The sequence below is a fragment of the Poecile atricapillus genome, chromosome 15 (genome assembly GCF_030490865.1).
Source record: "Poecile atricapillus isolate bPoeAtr1 chromosome 15, bPoeAtr1.hap1, whole genome shotgun sequence".
NCBI lineage: Eukaryota > Metazoa > Chordata > Aves > Passeriformes > Paridae > Poecile > Poecile atricapillus.
Genome location: NC_081263.1, coordinates 12,123,709 through 12,142,246, shown reverse-complemented (window position 1 = coordinate 12,142,246; position 18,538 = coordinate 12,123,709). Strand labels below are relative to the sequence as shown.

The 18,538-nt window shown below is 45.5% G+C and overlaps 1 protein-coding gene across 1 annotated transcript in view; it reads left to right on the top strand.

Moving 5' to 3' along the window:
* Positions 1-1,303: 1,303 nt before the first annotated feature.
* TRPC4AP (transient receptor potential cation channel subfamily C member 4 associated protein) overlaps positions 1,304-18,538 on the top strand; it is a 35,730-nt gene continuing 18,495 nt past the window's right edge. The window contains exons 1-6 of the mRNA XM_058850266.1: positions 1,304-1,487; positions 12,184-12,312; positions 12,569-12,685; positions 15,190-15,247; positions 16,209-16,264; positions 17,762-17,890. Of these exons, the coding sequence (XP_058706249.1) occupies positions 1,356-1,487; positions 12,184-12,312; positions 12,569-12,685; positions 15,190-15,247; positions 16,209-16,264; positions 17,762-17,890 (621 nt within the window). The 5' untranslated portion in view covers positions 1,304-1,355. The remainder of the gene's footprint in view (positions 1,488-12,183; positions 12,313-12,568; positions 12,686-15,189; positions 15,248-16,208; positions 16,265-17,761; positions 17,891-18,538) is intronic.

Genomic DNA, 18,538 nt, shown 5'->3' with positions numbered 1-18,538 from the left:
ATTGAAAGGACTGGAAAGCTATAGAACTTCTAGTTGTGTCCTTTCCCATGGCAGCTGGGACAGTGCAGGAATTCTGCATTGACACAGCCCTTGCAGCCCTTCTGAGGAGGAGCACCCAAAACCAGGCATTGTTGGACAGCAGTGAAGCTCTTGTTAATGGCTTCTTGTTGTCACCGTAGGTTCTGTTCTCTCTTTATTTTCCAGCCATTCATTTAATCTGCAGAAAACAAACCCCAGGCCTTCTCCAACAGCTTTGCTGAGTGCTGGGTCAGGTCCTGAAACTCAGCATTGTCCCAGCTGTGAGGTAGAGGAAAATTACGGGATGGGGGCAGATCTCCAGCTCATGAGATCCCTCCTGACCAGGGCATTTTGGTCCCGTCATCCAGGAACTTCCAGCAGCAGAACCAAGGGGTTGTAGGCCTGGGAGATGAGGTTGTTCCTCAGCATGGCTGGAGCTGAGAGAACTCATTTATCCCTGGCTGCTGTGAGTAATTAGATGGATCTTGCTTAGACTCCCAGATTTGTCTGCGTTGGAAGGCACAGACATGGATGATTGAGTCCAGCTTCAAGTCAGTGGCCCAGACAGGAACTGAAACTTCGGTATTATGACCAACTGAGCTAATCTCGGATTAGTGCTGTGGGCTGGGTGACTCAGAACAACACAGAACAGCCTCAACTGTTCCTTGCTCCGGTGTTCCATCTTACCAAGCCTTTATTTTAACAAAAACGAACTATGATCGGAGTTGTCGGGGTGCTTTTCTTTAAACGGAAGACGGTGTGGCTGGGCCTTTGTGGCTGGGCCTTGCTGTGGGAAATGAAGGCAGGCCGGTGCCGATGAAGGCAGGCCGGTGCCGGTGAAGGCAGCCCGGTGCCGATGAAGGCAGCCCGGTGCCGATGAAGGCAGCCCGGTGCCGATGAAGGCAGGCCGGTGCCGATGAAGGCAGGCCGGTGCCGGTGAAGGCAGCCCGGTGCCGATGAAGGCAGCCCGGTGCCGATGAAGGCAGGCCGGTGCCGGTGAAGGCAGGCCGGTGCCGATGAAGGCAGGCCGGTGCCGGTGAAGGCAGCCCGGTGCCGATGAAGGCAGCCCGGTGCCGATGAAGGCAGCCCGGTGCCGATGAAGGCAGGCCGGTGCCGATGAAGGCAGCCCGGTGCCGGTGAAGGCAGCCCGCTGGCAGTGGGGCGGGGGCCGGCGGGAGGCAGAGCCGGGGCAGCGCGGCGGGCCCCGGCGGCCATGGCTCCCCCCACACGGCCTCTTCCGGCCGCCATGTTGGCGAGGCGGCGGCGCGGCTGCGCGCGGGGCGGGGCGGAGCGGGCGGAGGGGAGGGAGCGCTGTTTGTGTCCCCAGCGCGGAGGCCATGGCGGCCGTGGCGGGGGGCGGCACGGGGCCCGGCACCGGCACCGGCGGGGCCCGCGCCGCGACCACCAACATCTTGGCACAGCTGCGGCACGGGCAGCTCAGCGGCCGCGGTTTGACCCGCGGGGCGCAGGTAACGCGCTGCGGGCCGCCCGTGGGACCCGGGCCGGGTGGGCGAAGCGGGGAGGGCCGCGGGGCCTGAGGGGGCCCGTGGGGTTTGGGAGCGGGGGGTGCAGCGCCTCCTTCCCGGGTGTCTGGCGGAGCTGCGCGGCCGGGGAGAGCCCGGCTGGCCTCGCGGGGCCTGCTCGGGGAGAACGGCCGCTCCCAGCCCGGGCTCGGCGCTCCGGAGCTCCCCGGAGGTGCTCGGGCTCTGCCGCGGCGCTGGAGGGGCGGCCCCGCCGGGGTGTCCCGGGGCCTTGGTGCTCCGCGTGCCGCCTCCCCGGCCTCGGCCGGGCTCCGGCAGCTCCGAGAGCAGCACGGGCATTTCCCAGCCGTTCTCCGCCTCTTCGCTCCGTGTGGCCTTCCCTGCAAAGAAAGGAAGCTCTGCCTGGGACTGTAACAATGCAGCATCGAAATTTAAACGTATTTCCTGGACAAAGGCAGCCTCGTGGTATTAGGGCTTAGGAGACATTTTAGCTCTGTAACGCAGGTCGTTTTATGAGAAGCTGCTCCAGATCTGTTTCTTGTCATCTTTCCCAGTTGATGATGCTGGGAAATACCAAGGAATGAAATCAGCTCCTTGCCCCGGGCCTGTGCCTGTCGTGTGCTGATACTGGCTTTTTTGGAAAAGCTGCTAAAGGATAATGGACTATTAATTTATTTTTATGGAGAATAATTGACATTTTCCTTGCAGATTAAATGCAGAATGGTGCAAAGACTTGGAAAATGAAACCTGATATAAAGAACTTGCATTCAGGTGCTGATTTACTGAGCTGAAGTATCTTTAAGAGAGATCAGATGGAATAAAAAATGGCATTTCTCTAATTCACTAGTCCAGACAACAGCATTTTCCTTGATAAACAAGGACTCCAAGCAATTATTAAGAGAAGATTTATTTCATGCCTTTTTGGGCTACCTAAAAACAGGCACCAGACAAAATTAAGAGAATAAAAAGCAGTTCTGTGTATTGAAGGGCATTCAGGTACATCCAGGACAGATGAAGCCCCCCAGGGGCTGCACCCAAAATGTACCAGGGGTCACAGGGTCTCACACTTTTATAAGTTTGGTTCATTTGCATATTGGGGGTTAATATTCCAATTACAGCTTCAGGTAATGAAGTCATTCACCCCAAATTTGCTGCCCCTGACTCACTTTTGTTTCCATCTCTGGGTGCCTGAGGCAGTGAGGTGTCCTTGATTGCCAGGCCTGGAGAGGAATTGTTGTGTCTGCCCAAACTGGGAAAGCAGCAGCTCCCACTGTGTGTGGAGTTTAGAGTTATACACTGAGAACTGCAGGGTTACAAATAGATGAAAAATATAAAAGCTAAAATCCTAAGGCATCGTGTTCAACATGAATATCTGTGCCTTGTTCTGTAGCAGAGAGGTAAAAGAGCAAATGTTTTTTTACAGCTCTTTTGTCCTCACTTTGCTGCTTCCTCAGCTGCTAGGTTGGTTAATCCTTAAGAAGAGCCATTAATTTGTATGAATATAAACCTGTACTGATTCCTTTCCTTGGGATTGTTTTAGGAGTGGATTTCCTACTGCATGTGGACAAACTTTGTCTCACTGCCTTACCTGTCCACCTCTGCACTCTTTCTTTCATGCACATCTTCAGCCACTGCAATTTCAGTCAGGTAAACCTATAGCAACCTTATGCACCTCTGTTGTGTCTGTAATGGTGCTTCCACCTCTGGGCTTTGGTTTGCTTGAAAAATTCAGTGCTACTGTTTTCATTTTGGGCTTTTAAGCTTTTATAGCAATCAAGGAAGCTTCTGCTGGTTGCATACTCCTTATAATGCCCAAGAATGAGGTGGTGTTTTTGTCACTGGAGTTTTGTTTTGTTTTACTTGAAAAATTTTGGCATCCTTGTGCTGCCCTGAGAGTTAAAGCTTGGACACATAATGCTCCCAGCACTTCATAAATGCTATAGGAGGATGTTTTAAATCACTTTGTATAAGAGCATGGAGTGACAGAACAAGAGAGAATGGCTTCCCACTGCCAGAGGGCAGGGTTAGATGGGATATTGGGAAGAAATTCTTCCTTGTGAGGGTGGGGAGGCCCTGGCACAGAGTGCCCAGAGAAGCTGGGGCTGTCCATGGATCCCTGGAAGTGTCCAAGGTTGGATGGGATTCGGAGCAACCTGGGATAGTGGAAGGTGTCCCTGCCATGGAAGGGGGGTGGGACTGAATGAGCTTTAAGGTTCCTCGCCGTCCAAACCATTCTGTGATTCTCTTACACTAAGGCAGGGGGAATAACAACTCCCTGAATGATTTTGAACTTTACAAATTCCATGTTTCGGTACTTTTACCTTGAATCAGTTTTTTGTTTGTAGACAATCTAAATATAAAACACTTTGATGTAACTTTTAAAGAATCCCAAGGCAGTTTTGGCTGCTTTCTTTTTCTTTTTTTAAGTTCCATGTTTTATCAAAACATCCCCTGTTTTTGTGCAGTTGACTCCTCAGTTGCAGCATGGGAGTCCTTGCTTACATTTCTCAACTGATTTGTTCCTGCTGAGCCTGAGAGTGGCTCAGGTTGCTGTGTTGGGGTGTAGAGCAAGTCATGAGAGTGTCCTTGAAGCTCTTTCTATCTGTGTTTTGGAAGGAAGTTTAGGGTCATGTGCTGCCTGGACTGCACTGCTGGTGTCCTGTAAGGAGGGGAAACCCTTCTCAAGATGTTAATTCAGGGAGATTGGGAAACACAGTTCCATGCTGGGGTGCCTGCCATGGGCAGCAGTGGCATTTAGCCCTGAACAAAGCTTTGTGTGCTATTCTTAGGTGATCTCGATCCATTCTTGTATGAGGAAAGTAGGGGCTTAGCTGTGAGCTGGGAAGGATCACTGTTGACAGGCCTGCATCTAAAAGTTCATCACTGATATTACAGGGACATACAAGCAGTTTTGACAGCAACAGCTCTCTGAATATCTGGCAGTTTTGAGGTCAGCTGAGGCTCTGAAATCTGGATCTCTGCATGTTCCTGCTGTGCTCACCTACCCAGAGCCCTTGGCTTCCTTGCCAATTGGTGTCTTGCTTTATTATTAATAATAAATTATTCAGAGAAGGGCAACAGAACTGGAGAGTCAGTCATATGAGGAGTGGCTGAGGGAGCTGGGAAGGAGGATCAGTCTTGAGAAAAGGAGGTTCACAGTGAACTTCTGGCTCTGCACAACTCTCTGACAGGAGCAGGCAGCCAGGTGAGGGTTGGGCTCTACTCCCAGGTTGCAAGGACAGGACAAGAGGAAATGGCCCCAAGTTGAGCCAGGGGAGGTTCAGTTTGGACAACAGGAGGAATTTCTTCCTGGAAAGGATGGTTCAGGCATTGTCAGGGGCTGCCCAGGGAGATGGTGGAGTCCCCAGGAAACAACAGGACGTGGTGCTCAGTGCCCTGGGCTGGGGATCAGGCACAGGTTGGACTCCACGGTCTTGGAGGTCTTTTCCAGTCTAAATGATTCTGTGATAAGAAGTTGATTAGCTAAAGCAGATTTCAATTGATACTGCCATTATTTGTTCCTGGATCTGTTTTATCCATATTGCTGGCATCAGCTGCTGCCCTGCACACAAGCCTCAGTCTTGGTATCAGATTGCATAACCTTGGATCAGGATTTGCCCTGCCCTGAGCACAGAGCCAGTGCAAGGGGCTTTGCAGGTCCTGGTGAACCAGCAGCAGAATAGCTTTCCAGAAGTGACACATTTCTAATATGGAAGAATATTGCTTGTGAGGGGCCTGGTGTGTTGTCCTTCTCGGGCCACAGCTGTGCCAAGGACCACAGGCTCTGGGGTGAGGTTTGTGCTGCTGTTCCTTGAAAGCCAAGAACGCTTTGGCTCAGCTGATCAAGCTCAAATCCGCTTAGCAAGAAGGTACACACTTCATCTGCTGCAGGCCAGCTGTGAACAACGTGGATGTGGCATGAAACCAGAAGATATTTAGGTGCAGCTCTGGGAATCTCTGTAGACATCAGTGTAATAATGGACTGACCAGGGATTTGTTGGCAAACTAACATGCTCCTGGTGCAGTCCCAAGAGCTGAGCGTCAGCACTGCTCTCACCCTCATAGGATTGCCAAGGCTTAGCTGAAACAATCAGAATGGAAAAAAGGAGTCCATTTTTCCGTCTGTATGTCATGTTTGCTATCCCTTGGAGCAGACACTTCCCTTAGCAGGACAGTCCCTATCCACTCTAAAAAGTGCTCTGTAGAAGGAAAACATTTTCTTCCTCAGACATCCAGATTTCCACCTCCTGCTATTACAAGTTATCAGCAGGAGTAGCTTCCTAACCCTGAGAAAAGATTTTGGTGTTGAGTCAGCTTTTTGTTCCCTCCTTACAACAGCATCAACAAAACAACATTCACGTGAATATAATCCACTTGAGTAGCTCTAATTGTGTGGGTGTTAGCAGGCTTAGGCCTCTTCAGGGGAGGACAGTGAGGGAGTGTTGGAAAGCCTGGACATGCTTTTATTATGTAACAGGACCAGAGCTCTGTCTTGCACTAGAAATGCTCAAAAAGTGGCTGTGTTAGACTTAAGCTGTGTTGGTGTCTGATTTTTTTTGTGTGGCTGAAGATGAGTGAGAAGAAGGTAGATGTGATACTTGTTCTCCTTTTGCTTTTTCTTAGATAGCCCTACAGATTTTATTTTTCTGTCAAAATGAATTAAAGAAGAAACTTAGGAAGTTCCAAGGTAAAGTAGTAATTGAGAAGTTAATATAATTTTAATATAATTATACATATTAGTTGATCTATTTTTCTCTGAGAGCAAGGTCAGCAAAACAAACATTAGTAGCTCTGTTCTGATGTGATAGATCCTGTAGTGGGTTTGGAGAGCTGCTGGTGTCTAAGGTCTGTGTTGGAATTGTCCTGCTCTGGGAAGTGCTGTGGGGATTGGAGATTCAGGAGACCTGCTCCTTGTCTTGGTAGACCAGCTCTTCTTCCAGTTCTGGTGAGCAGAGCTGTAGTCTGGGAGCTCTGGGAATGGTTAGGCCTGGCTGGAAGCTTTGGCATGTTTTATCCTAGGACAGTGTGTCCCTGGGTTCATTCCTGGCTTTTGGGCTGGCTGGAGAAGGGATGAGGGGCCCCATGCAGGGCTGGGGAGGATGGAGAAAGGGAATCTAGCTGAAGGAATCTTGATCTGCACTTGAAGGATCAAGGAGCTGGAAAGAGGCTGGACCTAAGTGCACTTACATAGACTTCTCCCAGCAGAGTTTCCTTTGAGGATTAATATCTGTGGGGCTCTGCCCTGTTTTTGATCAGAGCTCAGCTGGTGACTGACCACAGTGTGTTCTGCCCCAGAGCTGCAGGGCTGCAGTTCTCAGCTTCTCCCTTGGAATGCTTTCCAGAATCTCTCCATGGGCCAGCAGCTGTGTTCCTGCAGAAGCTGTTGTGTTAAGGCCAAAGCTTGCAGGGTCATTTGCCTTGGTTAGAGGCACGACTGAAGTTGTGTGAGGAAGGAGATGGCTTAGCCAGGCTGATGGATGGTTGTTAGGAGCTGGAAAGGAAAATGCAGTACAGAGCTGGGATGGTGGGACACTCCCCAAAATCCTGAATAATCATTCTCCTGGTAGTCTGTCAGAAGTACTTCCTAAATTATTACTGTTCAGAGGAAAATTAAACATATAATTGCACAAATATTAGTTTCCTGAGTTTTTTTTAAAGGTACAGCTTAAAAGGCTTGAAGGAAAGGATGTAGAAAGGTTTCAAATTCATTAAAAATACGTAGAGACCATGTGCTTCTGTATCTTTGTCAAGATCCATAATCTTGTGCCTGTTTCCTTTTAAACTTTGAGGACATTTGAATATATACTTCAGAAGTGGTCATGGAAAATCCCAAGAATGGAAATTCAGCTTTTTTAAAAAGCACTTCTAGTCTTAATGTATGGTTGCAATGAGAAATTGAATTAAAAAAACCTTCTAAGTGATGTGTCATAGCTGTGAAGTCTGTCACGGCAGGAACCTTTCAGTGCTGTGAAGGATGCCTGGACACCTGAGTCACTGGTTTTGCTTTCTGAGAGATGACAGCAAACGCCCTCCTGTAGCGAGCACTCAGCAAGACAGTGAAATGTTTGAAGGGTAAAATGTGAAACAGAGACACAATTTTATCAGGAAATTGTTTGCTCTGCCCTGGAGAGCAAAGGGAGGATTAGCTCCTGGTATTTCTTTGCTGTCACCATTGCTGGGCCTTCGGTTGGCAGTTTTGGGAAGACACAGGGAGGTGTCACTGACCACAGCTCAGCACAGGGGTGGAGGCAAGCTTAGGAAAATCAGAGGTTTGCTTTGTAGGGCAAGGAAAATTGTCACAGTGTGGAAAAAGAGGTGGGAAGGAAAATACTCTCTGGAAGAGGAAGGGATTTGGGAGTGACTTTAGCTCCAGGAGATCTCAGGGCAGTAAGAAATCTTTTGGCAATGCTGGCAGCACAGTGCTGGGCACTTGCCAGGGCATGGACACAGCAGTGGGGAGGAACTGCCCCTGTGCTGCTGGAGCAGCTGTGCCTGGAGGACGAGCAAAGTGCAGGGGGACAAGTGAAAGGGAGACTGGACTGATCAAGGGATGGATTTAGGCAAATATTAGTGTATAACTTCATGAAGATGCAGGTATTATTCATAATTATTTATTGACCATCGTGCAAATCAATGCTGTCAGGGCAGGTTTAGGCTGGATATTAGGAAAAAGTTCTTTCCCAGAGGTGCTGGCACTGCCCAGGCTCCCCAGGGAATGGGCACGGCCCCGAGGCTGCCAGAGCTCCAGGAGCGTTTGGACAGCGCTGCCAGGGATGCCCAGGGTGGGGTTGTTGGGGGGTCTGGGCAGGGCCAGGGCTGGGCTGGGGGATCCTGAGGGTCCCTCCCAGCTCAGGATATTCTGTGCTTCTTATTCTATAATTTTTGAAAATATTTAAAAGACAATTGGATTAGAAGGAAATTTAAAATTTAAAATAAATAGTTGTGTGCAGTGTCTTTTTTTAGCCCATTGTATACTGTCAAGGAAAATTATGCACAAAAGTTATTTAAACTGTGTAGTCGGAAAGTGTTCCTATGGTAGTTAACAGTCTTTGGAGTCTGTGTCAGTCTTCTGGGAAATCCTGAGCTCCATTTCCATGGGAGTCTTTAAAGAGAAAACCACTCAGTCTGTTCTACCTTGCAGTCACGGGTGGGCTGGTGACACATTTTTTCTCTCTGAATTTAAATCCTCTCCAAAGGTCTCTGCTTGCCTTTCCAGCAAATCCATGCTGGGACGGCTGGAGCAGGGGGATGTGGATGGTCCTGACCAGGTGGTGATCACCTGGCTGGGGAGCAGCATTCAGGAAACCACGGGTGTAAAACCAGGATTGTCCAGACAGCTTTGGACTGGGACACAGCTTGGGAGCTGTGGATGAGCTGGTTTGTGCTGCTGTGTTTTCAGGGATCTCCTGGAACAGAATCACCCCAGGGAGCCCCAGTGTGCCTTCCTCGGGTTTCTCTGTGAGCCAGAGCTGGATGTGTTGTAGCAATCTGGGAAGTGACTGTGTGGAGTCCTGGTGTTTGTCCCAGTTTGGTTTGCTGTACCTGGCTCTTAGGGAGGTTTATACGCCGCTGCTCCTGTTTTCCCAGGAAGTGATCCTTACTGTGTTGTGTCCTAACACCAGTAAGGTGTGACAATTCCAAACCCAGCTGCCAGCACTTAGGGAGGTCCTGGCTTTTAATGGATCCCTCTTCCAGCTGGGCAGCTACAGCCTCTACTTCTTACTAGATTTCACCTAACTTCTTGAGTTTTGTTGCAAGATTTCAGGTATTTTATCCATGGCTTTTCAGTGAATAAAGAATATCAGTGTTGGATTGCATTTTTTGTGCTAGAATGAGACTAAAAATTCCACAGAGGAAAGGAGACCCAAAAGACCCAGTGCTGATTTTGATGACTATTCAGTAAAATTTCCCCAAAAAGAAAACAATTTTGCTTATAAATGAAAAGCATTGACTAGCTGCTGTTATGGAAAATAGGAGATGCAGTTTTTAACCAAAATGGCTGTGAAGAAAGACAGCTCCACAAAGTCTGATTGAATTTTAATCCCTTCCCAGAATCCAAAATCTTTGCATTGGCAAATACCACCCAGCCACAATGGAAATATCCAGAGCCAGGGCAGCCTCAAATACAGAGCAGGGACCACAAGCCAGAGCTTGCAGTGAAACCAAAGACATGTTAAATCAAGAGAAAGAAAGCCTTTTCTTTTATATATATTTTTTTTTCTTTTGAAAGCAGTTATATGATGATGAGAGCAAGGAAATGTTTGCTTCACTCTTTCAGAATTTCAGTTCTGAAAGTTTCCTGTGGCCACCTCTTGGAGCCTGGGTCTGGGAGAGGGAGCCCTGCTAGTACAGAAATGGGAGTGGAGGTGGCTCAGATGGATCCTGCCCCAAACCAAGAAGCATACATGTGATTAACAATGTGGTGTTAAACCCAACACAAGGTTTTAATGTTAATTAAAGGGTTTTGGACTTTCCTGAGAGCTTTTAAGTGCTGGATTCTGCTCTGTGCTACTGGAACCTGAGATTGCAGCCTGTGCACGTCATCCCTGCCTGTGGTATCTTCCACATCAGTTGGAGCTGGAGAGTTGGACTCTTTCCCTGGCATTTTGCTGGGTGTTCTTTGCACTTTGCCCAGCAGTTAATCCCGTTCCTTCCACCGCCTGTGGGTTTGTTCTCCTCCCACACCTGGGATGTGGCAGTGGTAGAGCTCCTTTGGCTCCTTCTGTGCTTGGTATCTCAAGGGGAGATGGAATCTGTGACTTCCAAGGAGCTGACCCAGGGCCCAAAGGATGAGAAGTCATTTTGGCTTTCTGGTTTGGTTCTCTGCTATTTCTCCTGCTCGGAAGGAAACCGTTTCACTCTCCAGCAGTGCTGGTTGATTCCTCTGATTGAGAAATCAGAAAGCATGGGAGAAGTTAAAAACTGGAGAGAATTTTATGTCCCAGGTGTGCTTATGCTGCTTCAATCACTTGGCTTGTAGCAAGAAAACCTGGTACTTCAAGACCCTTGAAGTTCTTATTTAGCTAAAAATTTAGGTATTTTATCAGGAAAAGAATGCTAAGTGCTTGGGAATCTTACAAAGAGGGTGAGGACCCACATCAGCTACATTGCCAGGCTGAGTTCTCAGCTCGAATCAGGTCTCTGGTCTTCTGTATAACAAACAGAGAACAGGGTTAAATTCTCAGTCAGAATTTGGAGTATATTTGCATATAATTGTCTAATCAGGAATTGAATGGCCCTTTGAAATTGTGCACTGAAATGTGTCTGAGAACAATGTCTTGGCTGAAAGAATAAGAAGTGAGATTTAAGCAGGTGGGAGGGAAATGTCGCCTAACCACAGAAGGGTGCAGAATGAGAGCACCTTCGGAGTCCAGGCCTAGGAGTAAGAGCAAACCCACAAATGTGCCACGGAGGCTCAGGCTGGATGTCAGGGCAAGGTTCTTCCCCAAAGGTGCTGGCACTGCCCAGGCTCCCCAGGGAATGGGCACGGCCCCGAGGCTGCCAGAGCTCCAGGAGCGTTTGGACAGCGCTGCCAGGGATGCCCAGGGTGGGGTTGTTGGGGGGTCTGGGCAGGGCTGGCTGATCCTGTGGGTGGTCCCTCCCAGCTCAGGGTATTCTGTTTACTAAGGTTTGCCTTGAGGTGCTGACCAGAGGATTGGAGGGTTTTTTATTTGTTATTTTTATTTGGAGGGCACATAAAACATTTGTAAACCCAGCCAAAAGTCCTGCTGGAATTGTTTGCTTTACCTTCTCCTGTGCACAAGGGTAAGTCCTTGTGTTGGGGTTGGTGTAGGTACCTCTGAAGTACCAGAAAAGAAAAAGTTTGGTCAGCATTGACTGGGTGATGGATTATAATTGAATGTCCTAAGCTCCTCCTTGACAGATCTCCTGGCATTAACCTGGAAGTATTCAGGCTTCAAAACATCTTCTGTGGATTTTAAGCAGAATATTTTAGTCTTGTGCTGCTACTTTTATTTTTAGGTGTTAAACATAGTGATGAAATTAAGATTATTTTTTTTTACTTTAGGGAAGAAGGAAGAACATTGAAGAAAGTTTGGAGAGCTATAGTAACGAATGCCAAGTGTTCTTTTTTTGTGGTTTCTCAGGATAATGCCAGCATTGTTGTTCTGCTATTTTAGTTGGTGATCTCCATTTACAACCAGCCCAAGACTAAAGAGGGAATTTTCTATCTTTGATATGTTCCTGCTTGTAAATCTTTGTGGTTTGGGTCATTGCTGTGACCAATGACTTCAGGGACTTGGCTGAGGAAATACTCCTTTCTAGCTGAATGCATCAAGTAATGAAGCCTTTCCAGCCTCAGCATTCTACACCTTAGACCAGTGTAATTTGAGATAGTGTCAGGGCACCCATTTCCTCCTCCACTGACCTGTCAATTGGAGTTCTGCTAATGGAATTGTTTAGAGGCTAATGTGTTCCCATTTAAAAATACACAATCAATATAAAAGTACAGAATGAGATTATGTACTCTAAATGACATCTGCTTTAAGCCCTGTGCTGCTTAAGATATTTTGCATCCGTAAAATTCCGCAGCTACCTCTCCTGGATAAATTGCTGCATGGAAAAAGGTACTGGATTTTGCTAGCTCTTTTCCCAGGATGGTGATAAGGTTATTTTCCTGGTTATGAAGTATTGGACACATGGGAATCACTTTCTTTCCTTGCAGATCACGGAGGCCTTGTTGAAGGAAAGGGATAAACAGGCAAAATGGAATGGGATCCCCTTGCTGTTGCAGAAACTGTATGAGCACAGCCACCCAAACAGCGACTTCTCCCAGTGCCAAAGCATCCTAAAGGTAATGGCTGAACCCTTCTTCCTAAAGCTTGAGATAATTTTGTTGTGGCTTTCTTTAAAGTCTACTGTGATCATACTCTGTTCATTTTTTAAGCTGTCTGCATGATGGTATCTGTCCAAAATTGGCTGGTAAGTAAGAGCTGGGTATGCAGGTAATGATTAGTCAGTGGATCACACAGATAGAGGAAGATAATTGTGTTTACACTGATGCAGAGTTTTCTTTTTGAACCATCTCTTTATTTTTTCTCTACATGCAGGAAATTTCTCCTCTCCTTTCAATGGAAGCCATGGTTTATGTCACAGAGGACAGAAAAGCTGCTCAAGAGTCCAGTTTCCCAAACACATACACATTTGACTTGTTTGGAGGAGTCGATGTAAGTGTGGTTTTTCAGTATGAAAAGATCTGTATGATAATCAACCCACTGAAAAATCTCTTTAGTGAGGTCTTTGAAGCATCTAAATGCAAACTACAGAATGGCTTTGCCAATTTAGTGTTAAGCATTAGATTTCTTCCTCTTTCTGTTAATCAGAATAGGAAAAGTATGTATTTTTCAAGGTATTACATCCAAAGTGAGGTGTTTTGTTCCTATATAATATAGAATACCTGGCTATTTCTTTAGTCAGTCTGTTTTTACCTTAAAAAAAATGAGACTTTTAGTTCTGAGTGAAGACAGTTTCAAATGATTCCTGATTGTGAGATAAAATAACACAGTTGGCATTGGAGCAGTGAGAATTTCACTTAGCACTGGGGGGTCTGTGGCAGTTTAAGCACTCCAGGGCTTTGTCTTAACCATGTTGTCTGTGTTTATTGCTTCATCTGTGGCAAAGTTTTTAAACAAAACTGGAAGATTTCTGTGGCCATCCTGGCAATTTGTTATTTTGTTTATTTGCATGAATTCTACACTGCACAAATACCCATTTGCTCAGTTTTATGGTGCCCTTCTCTGGCTTGGCTTTCATTAGAAATGTATGATTTGTATTTTCCAGTGAACTAATTGACACTCTCTTTTTATTTAGTTTAGCTAAACAGATTTTGCCATTTATTTCTTGTCACTCTTAGCTTACTTTTACTTAAAACTGCTGTTTATGTTGTTTTGAAATGAGCACTGCTTTGGTTGCTGCTGTCAGTTGAGGGCAAAAACCTTCAGGTACCCAAGCAAATGAGAACACTGTGAAAATATTTTAAATTTCCCTTATTTTTAAAGGGAAATAGTGGTACTTCTGTAGAAATTACTTTAATGTAGTGCACAGAATCTGTGTGTATTGGGGACAAGTTTTTGGTTTGATTGGCTGGGGCTTGGTTGTTTTGTTTCCCTTGGGCTGGAGATGGTGAGTATCAGATCCACTGCAATTACCTGGTGCTATGGTCAGAGATTTGGCTGATAGAGGTGAGTTTAATGTGATTAAAGGCAGTGATGGAAGCCAGTACTGTGTGTTTTCAAAAATCCTGCTCTAGGATTTGAAAGGGAAGAAGTTGGATCTGCTGGTGCTGTGTGTGCCATGTGCTGATTTTATGTTGCAATGTTTTGAGCAGTGGAACATGAGTAACTTCGAAGGACACACAGTTTGCAGTGCACACTCTAGGCTACAATGTGTAAGAGTTAAAATACTTTTGGATTCTGACAGCCTTTACATCTAGGAAGAACAAAACCAGCTCAGTGGCTCCTTCCTTTATGTGAATCCATGTAAAATAAGGCCTGAAAGTGCAAATACACAAATCTCATAGATTTTATATCTAAATGTAACCCCATCCCAAAGAACACCATCTTATCATTCCGTTTCTGCTCCTTCTGCCTCTGGTGAGAGGCAGAAAACCCAAGAATTAAAGCATAAACCTCTAAACCCCAAACTTTGAGGTGTGCTTCTCCTAAAACATAATCCATTAATATGAGATCTGTATTACTGCAGTCATTTTTCTCTACCCTATTAATGCTACAGCTACTACTACAAATATTGCTAGAAAATATATATTCCTCTTAAAAGTTGCCTATTTATTTATTTATTTGTCAGTGCTTTTAATGTTGCTTCCAGTGATGTCAGGTGGTTTTCTGTGTGTCTGGATCAGTAGTTCATTAAAAGAAGGGTAATGTTAAGATGAGACAAATAGATCAAGTTGTAAGCTCTTAAGTATCTTGTGAGTTGGCACTGACTGGGTGATGCCTGCATTGCTGTTAACAATTTTAAAATTTTTTATTTTAATTTTAAAACCACTGGCATTTGCAGTAGCTCTTGCAGAAGTAATCAGTTCTTTCTGTTTGCCAGCTTTCATTTTTAAATAAAGTGCTGTTTTTTCAAATGTTTTAAGGTAAACCAGTAGAACAGACTAGAGCAACTAAAGATCAGTTGTACATCAGTCAGAGCCACATTCCTGATCTTGGAAAGCTGATTGTCCATTCATTAAATAGAAATATAAATGTGAATATACATACCGGGTGCTATACACAACCAGTGGCTTTTTGGAGCTGCTAAATTGTGTCTGGACCTGAAATGTTTGTGAAACCCAGCAAGATTTAGGGAAAGCCTTTGCAAAATTTGCATCTCTTTGCAGATTATTGCTAAAGATTCCTTATTTTAAGAGATGTGTGATCACCATCCTTGATGTTATCTGGAGGCATGTGAAATTACACTCCTTGCAAACTCAAATTCTTTAAAACTTGCCAGTGGGAGACTATTTTGTAGAGCTCTTACTGTTTCTTCAGGGTAAATGCAACTATTATTTGTCATTCTGATTTTGACACCAGTGGGGGTTTGATTGTAGAGCCTTCATTATTCACCTCTGTGACTTCTGCAGGGACAGGTTTGGGTTTGTCACTGACAAATTAATTGGTTATTTGTATCTCAGTGATCATTCACTTAATTCTTTGTCTTATTTTTACAGCTTTTAGTGGAAATTCTCATGAGACCAACTCTTATTACACAGAAAAAGAAGCAGAAAAGTAAGTAAATAGGTGGTTTATATCTTTTTCTTTTCCCCAGTTTTGCCTGGTGTTTCTGTTTCAGACAGAAATTGTTCTATTTTTCTGTTACTCTCTTTCCATCCCAGCAATTTCCTGTTGATTCATTTAGGAGTGAATCATTGGTTTCTTTGTTCTCCGTGGTACTGATTCGTGCTGGGATTTGGGAGCGTCACCTGTTTCTGGCACAGTTCCGGAGATTCACGCACTCAGCACAACTCGCTTGACTCAAAGCACTAAATCTGCAATCAGTGGAAACTCTTACTATTCCTGTGGCTACAGCTATAGTGAAAAATTATTAATAATATGCCACAAAGCATTGTTTATGTAATGGGAGCTACAGAGATTGTGAGATGAGTAGCTCAGGAAAGCAGCACACTTTTTGTTACGTGACTGCTCATTTCCACATTGCTGTGAGGAGAGGGGGTGCAGTGGCTTCAGCTCAACTTTCCTTGGCTGCAGTGTTTTCATTTCCCCTGTTTGGGATTCTGCTGGTTCCCTGAGCCCTGCTGAGGGAAGGGAATGTCATGGTGCACCCTGTGCCTGCCGGCCAGAGAACTTCAAAGGTGAAGTGACTTGAACTGGAGCTTTAGGCAATAGAAGGTCTGTACTAAAAACATATTTTAAATATTAAAATGCTGTGGTAAAGCAGATTGAAAGATTTTCTATGAAGTCCAGGTGCTGAGAAAACAAGCATGAGTTTCCAGTGGAGAAAACTGCATGAACTGTCATTTTTTTTCCTGCATATAAAAATAATTGAGGATGTGAACAGGTTGGATGTAGAGTGTTTCTTGTGGCTTCAGTCCCATAAGGCATTTGCCTGTAGGCTCTGAGCTGGCAGCCTGAAATTGTCACCTATCCTATAGCTCTCCATGTCCCTCCCACGGCCACTGGTGTTCCTTGGCAGGGCATGGCTGCTGACTGTCTGCTCTCTCCTTTGCAGTAAGTGATGACCTCATCAAGGACTGTTTAAGCATACTGTACAACACCTGTATATGTGTAAGTACATCTCTCCTGGTCACTTTTTGCATGTGCTACTTGATAAGACAACAAACAGACTCTTTTAAGTGTAATTTGAACTTACTCTGAAGCTTTACATAAAAATTCCTTCAGTTAAATACAGGATCACTCTCTATTTTGATGTGTTGCTCATATAATTTGTTTTCTGAGCCTCACTGTCATGCTGAAGTTTCCTTGTTTGGATCTTTCTGTCTCTGTCTTTCCACTGAAAGCTGTGCCAGCCTTTGTTACGTTCCAGCTTAAAATCTGGAGCTGGGAGTGGATGCCTGTTGAGCCCAGCTACAGCTGGTCTTGTTCAGAACTGGGGCTGGCAGAGGGTTTTAAATTTGATCCTGAAACTCCATGTGCTGGATTTTAGTTCAGTTCAGTCATGGCAGATCAGTGCAAAGGAAGGTGCTGTGTTAAAGCAGCAAATACCTTGTCATTAAAATCTTGAAGCTAAAAGCAAAGGCCTCAGATTATGCATGCAGGGAACATTCTCAGGATTGTTTACTTCATCGCACACCTCATTATGCCATAACCTAGGGAACATTATTTAACAAAAATTAAAAAAAAAAGAGCCAGTTAGTGGCTTGGAGCTCTTCCAAAAACATCAGTCTAATCTCCAGAGTTTGAGTCTTACCTAGATCATGTCTCACTGATAAGGATCTGTGTGCACACGGGAGGGGGAAGAGAGGGAACACTTTTTTCCTTGGCTTGGATGATTTATTTTTTTAATTGCAGGTAATGCAACTTTTGCTAACTGAGAATAGCATGATATGCTAAAAAACAATTTTGCAATTTCTAGACTAGCTGCTCTGTTTTAATTCACTTTGGTATTATTGCTGGGATTGGATGAGAAGTGTCCAAATGGTCTGTGGGCAATATTAGCTATTTTTATGCTTATCTGCAAATACTGGGGGATTATCTTTGGTTCTGTGAATACTTGGAATATGTCAGTCATGGATAAGACACAGTTTTGCAAGCAGTGGGGATGTAGTTGTGAGTTCCAGGAAAGCCTGGCTGTGCTCTCAGCAGAGCTCAGAGCATGAAGGGCAGCTTTACACTTGGGTTTTCATGCCTCAGCCTGACTTAGGAGTTCATCACCCCGTTCTTTTAGGCCAGTGCTTGATGCAGGTTGCTCAGACAGAGCAGTGCTGAGGGCTCAGGAGCTGCTGTGTGCAGACCATGGCAGGGAGCTGATCACACTTTGTATGGCAAAGCAGAGCCAGGTCCCTGTGGTGTGTGCCCAGGCAGGGAGGGTTGGCTTTAGACTCAGACAAGGAAACGGCTGCCACGAGCTGAAGCCTCATCCCAGCAGTGTTGCCAGCACCATGCTGACTTCAGACAAGGACTGGAGATGGTTTTGGTTGCCACGAACACAACATTTCCTGGTTTCAGGAGCAGCTGGCTCAGCCTGTAGGGCTGTGCTGCATGTGCTGTGCCCTGTGGCTGCTCGGGTGGGCTCTCACCGGCTCTGTGTGCGCTCATTTCCAGACGGAAGGAGTCACAAGGCGACTGGCAGAGAGAAACGACTTTGTGTTGTTCCTGTTTACACTGATGACAAACAAAAAGACATTCCTACAAACTGCAACGCTGATTGAAGATATCCTGGGAGTTAAAAAGGTTGGTTAATACTTTCTTAATATCATTTGTATGGCTTTCCAGCCCAGTAGAGGAGAAACAGCTGTTTCTTTGAAGAGTTGCTGAGGATAGTTCTCTCAGCTGCCATTCTCAGTTCTTGCAGCTTATTTGAAACCTGCCTGTTCACAGTGGTAAATAACTTCAATCACTTTTCATAAAGAAGCCAAACTATTCATATGGTGTTATACTTGTAGTGCTTTTACCCAGTTCAGAGAATGATGGGAGCTATGTCCCCATGATCTGAGTCCCTCACTGTCATTAACGAACAGCCCATACTACAGATAAAGAAGATGAAGCTCATATAAATTCAGTTTTCATCCTTGCCTGCTGATTGTATTTCACATACTTTACTTGTCTTCCTCACATCTGGGAGGTTTCCTCTGTATTTCTGGGTGTTTGTCACCTCTGAGAAGTTGTAGGCTGGGGACACGGGGCACTTAAATCTTCTGCACCAACATGGTTATTGAACTTATTTACCAGCATCATTGCAGCTCAGTACCCTGATGTGATGCAAGTAAAATATTTGAGGTGTAACCTTGGGAAAACCTTGATTGGAAAGTGACTGTACACTTTGTGGAGAAGGCCAGGAGTCTGTAACTTGATACTTTATTATTTAGAATAAGATTGAGA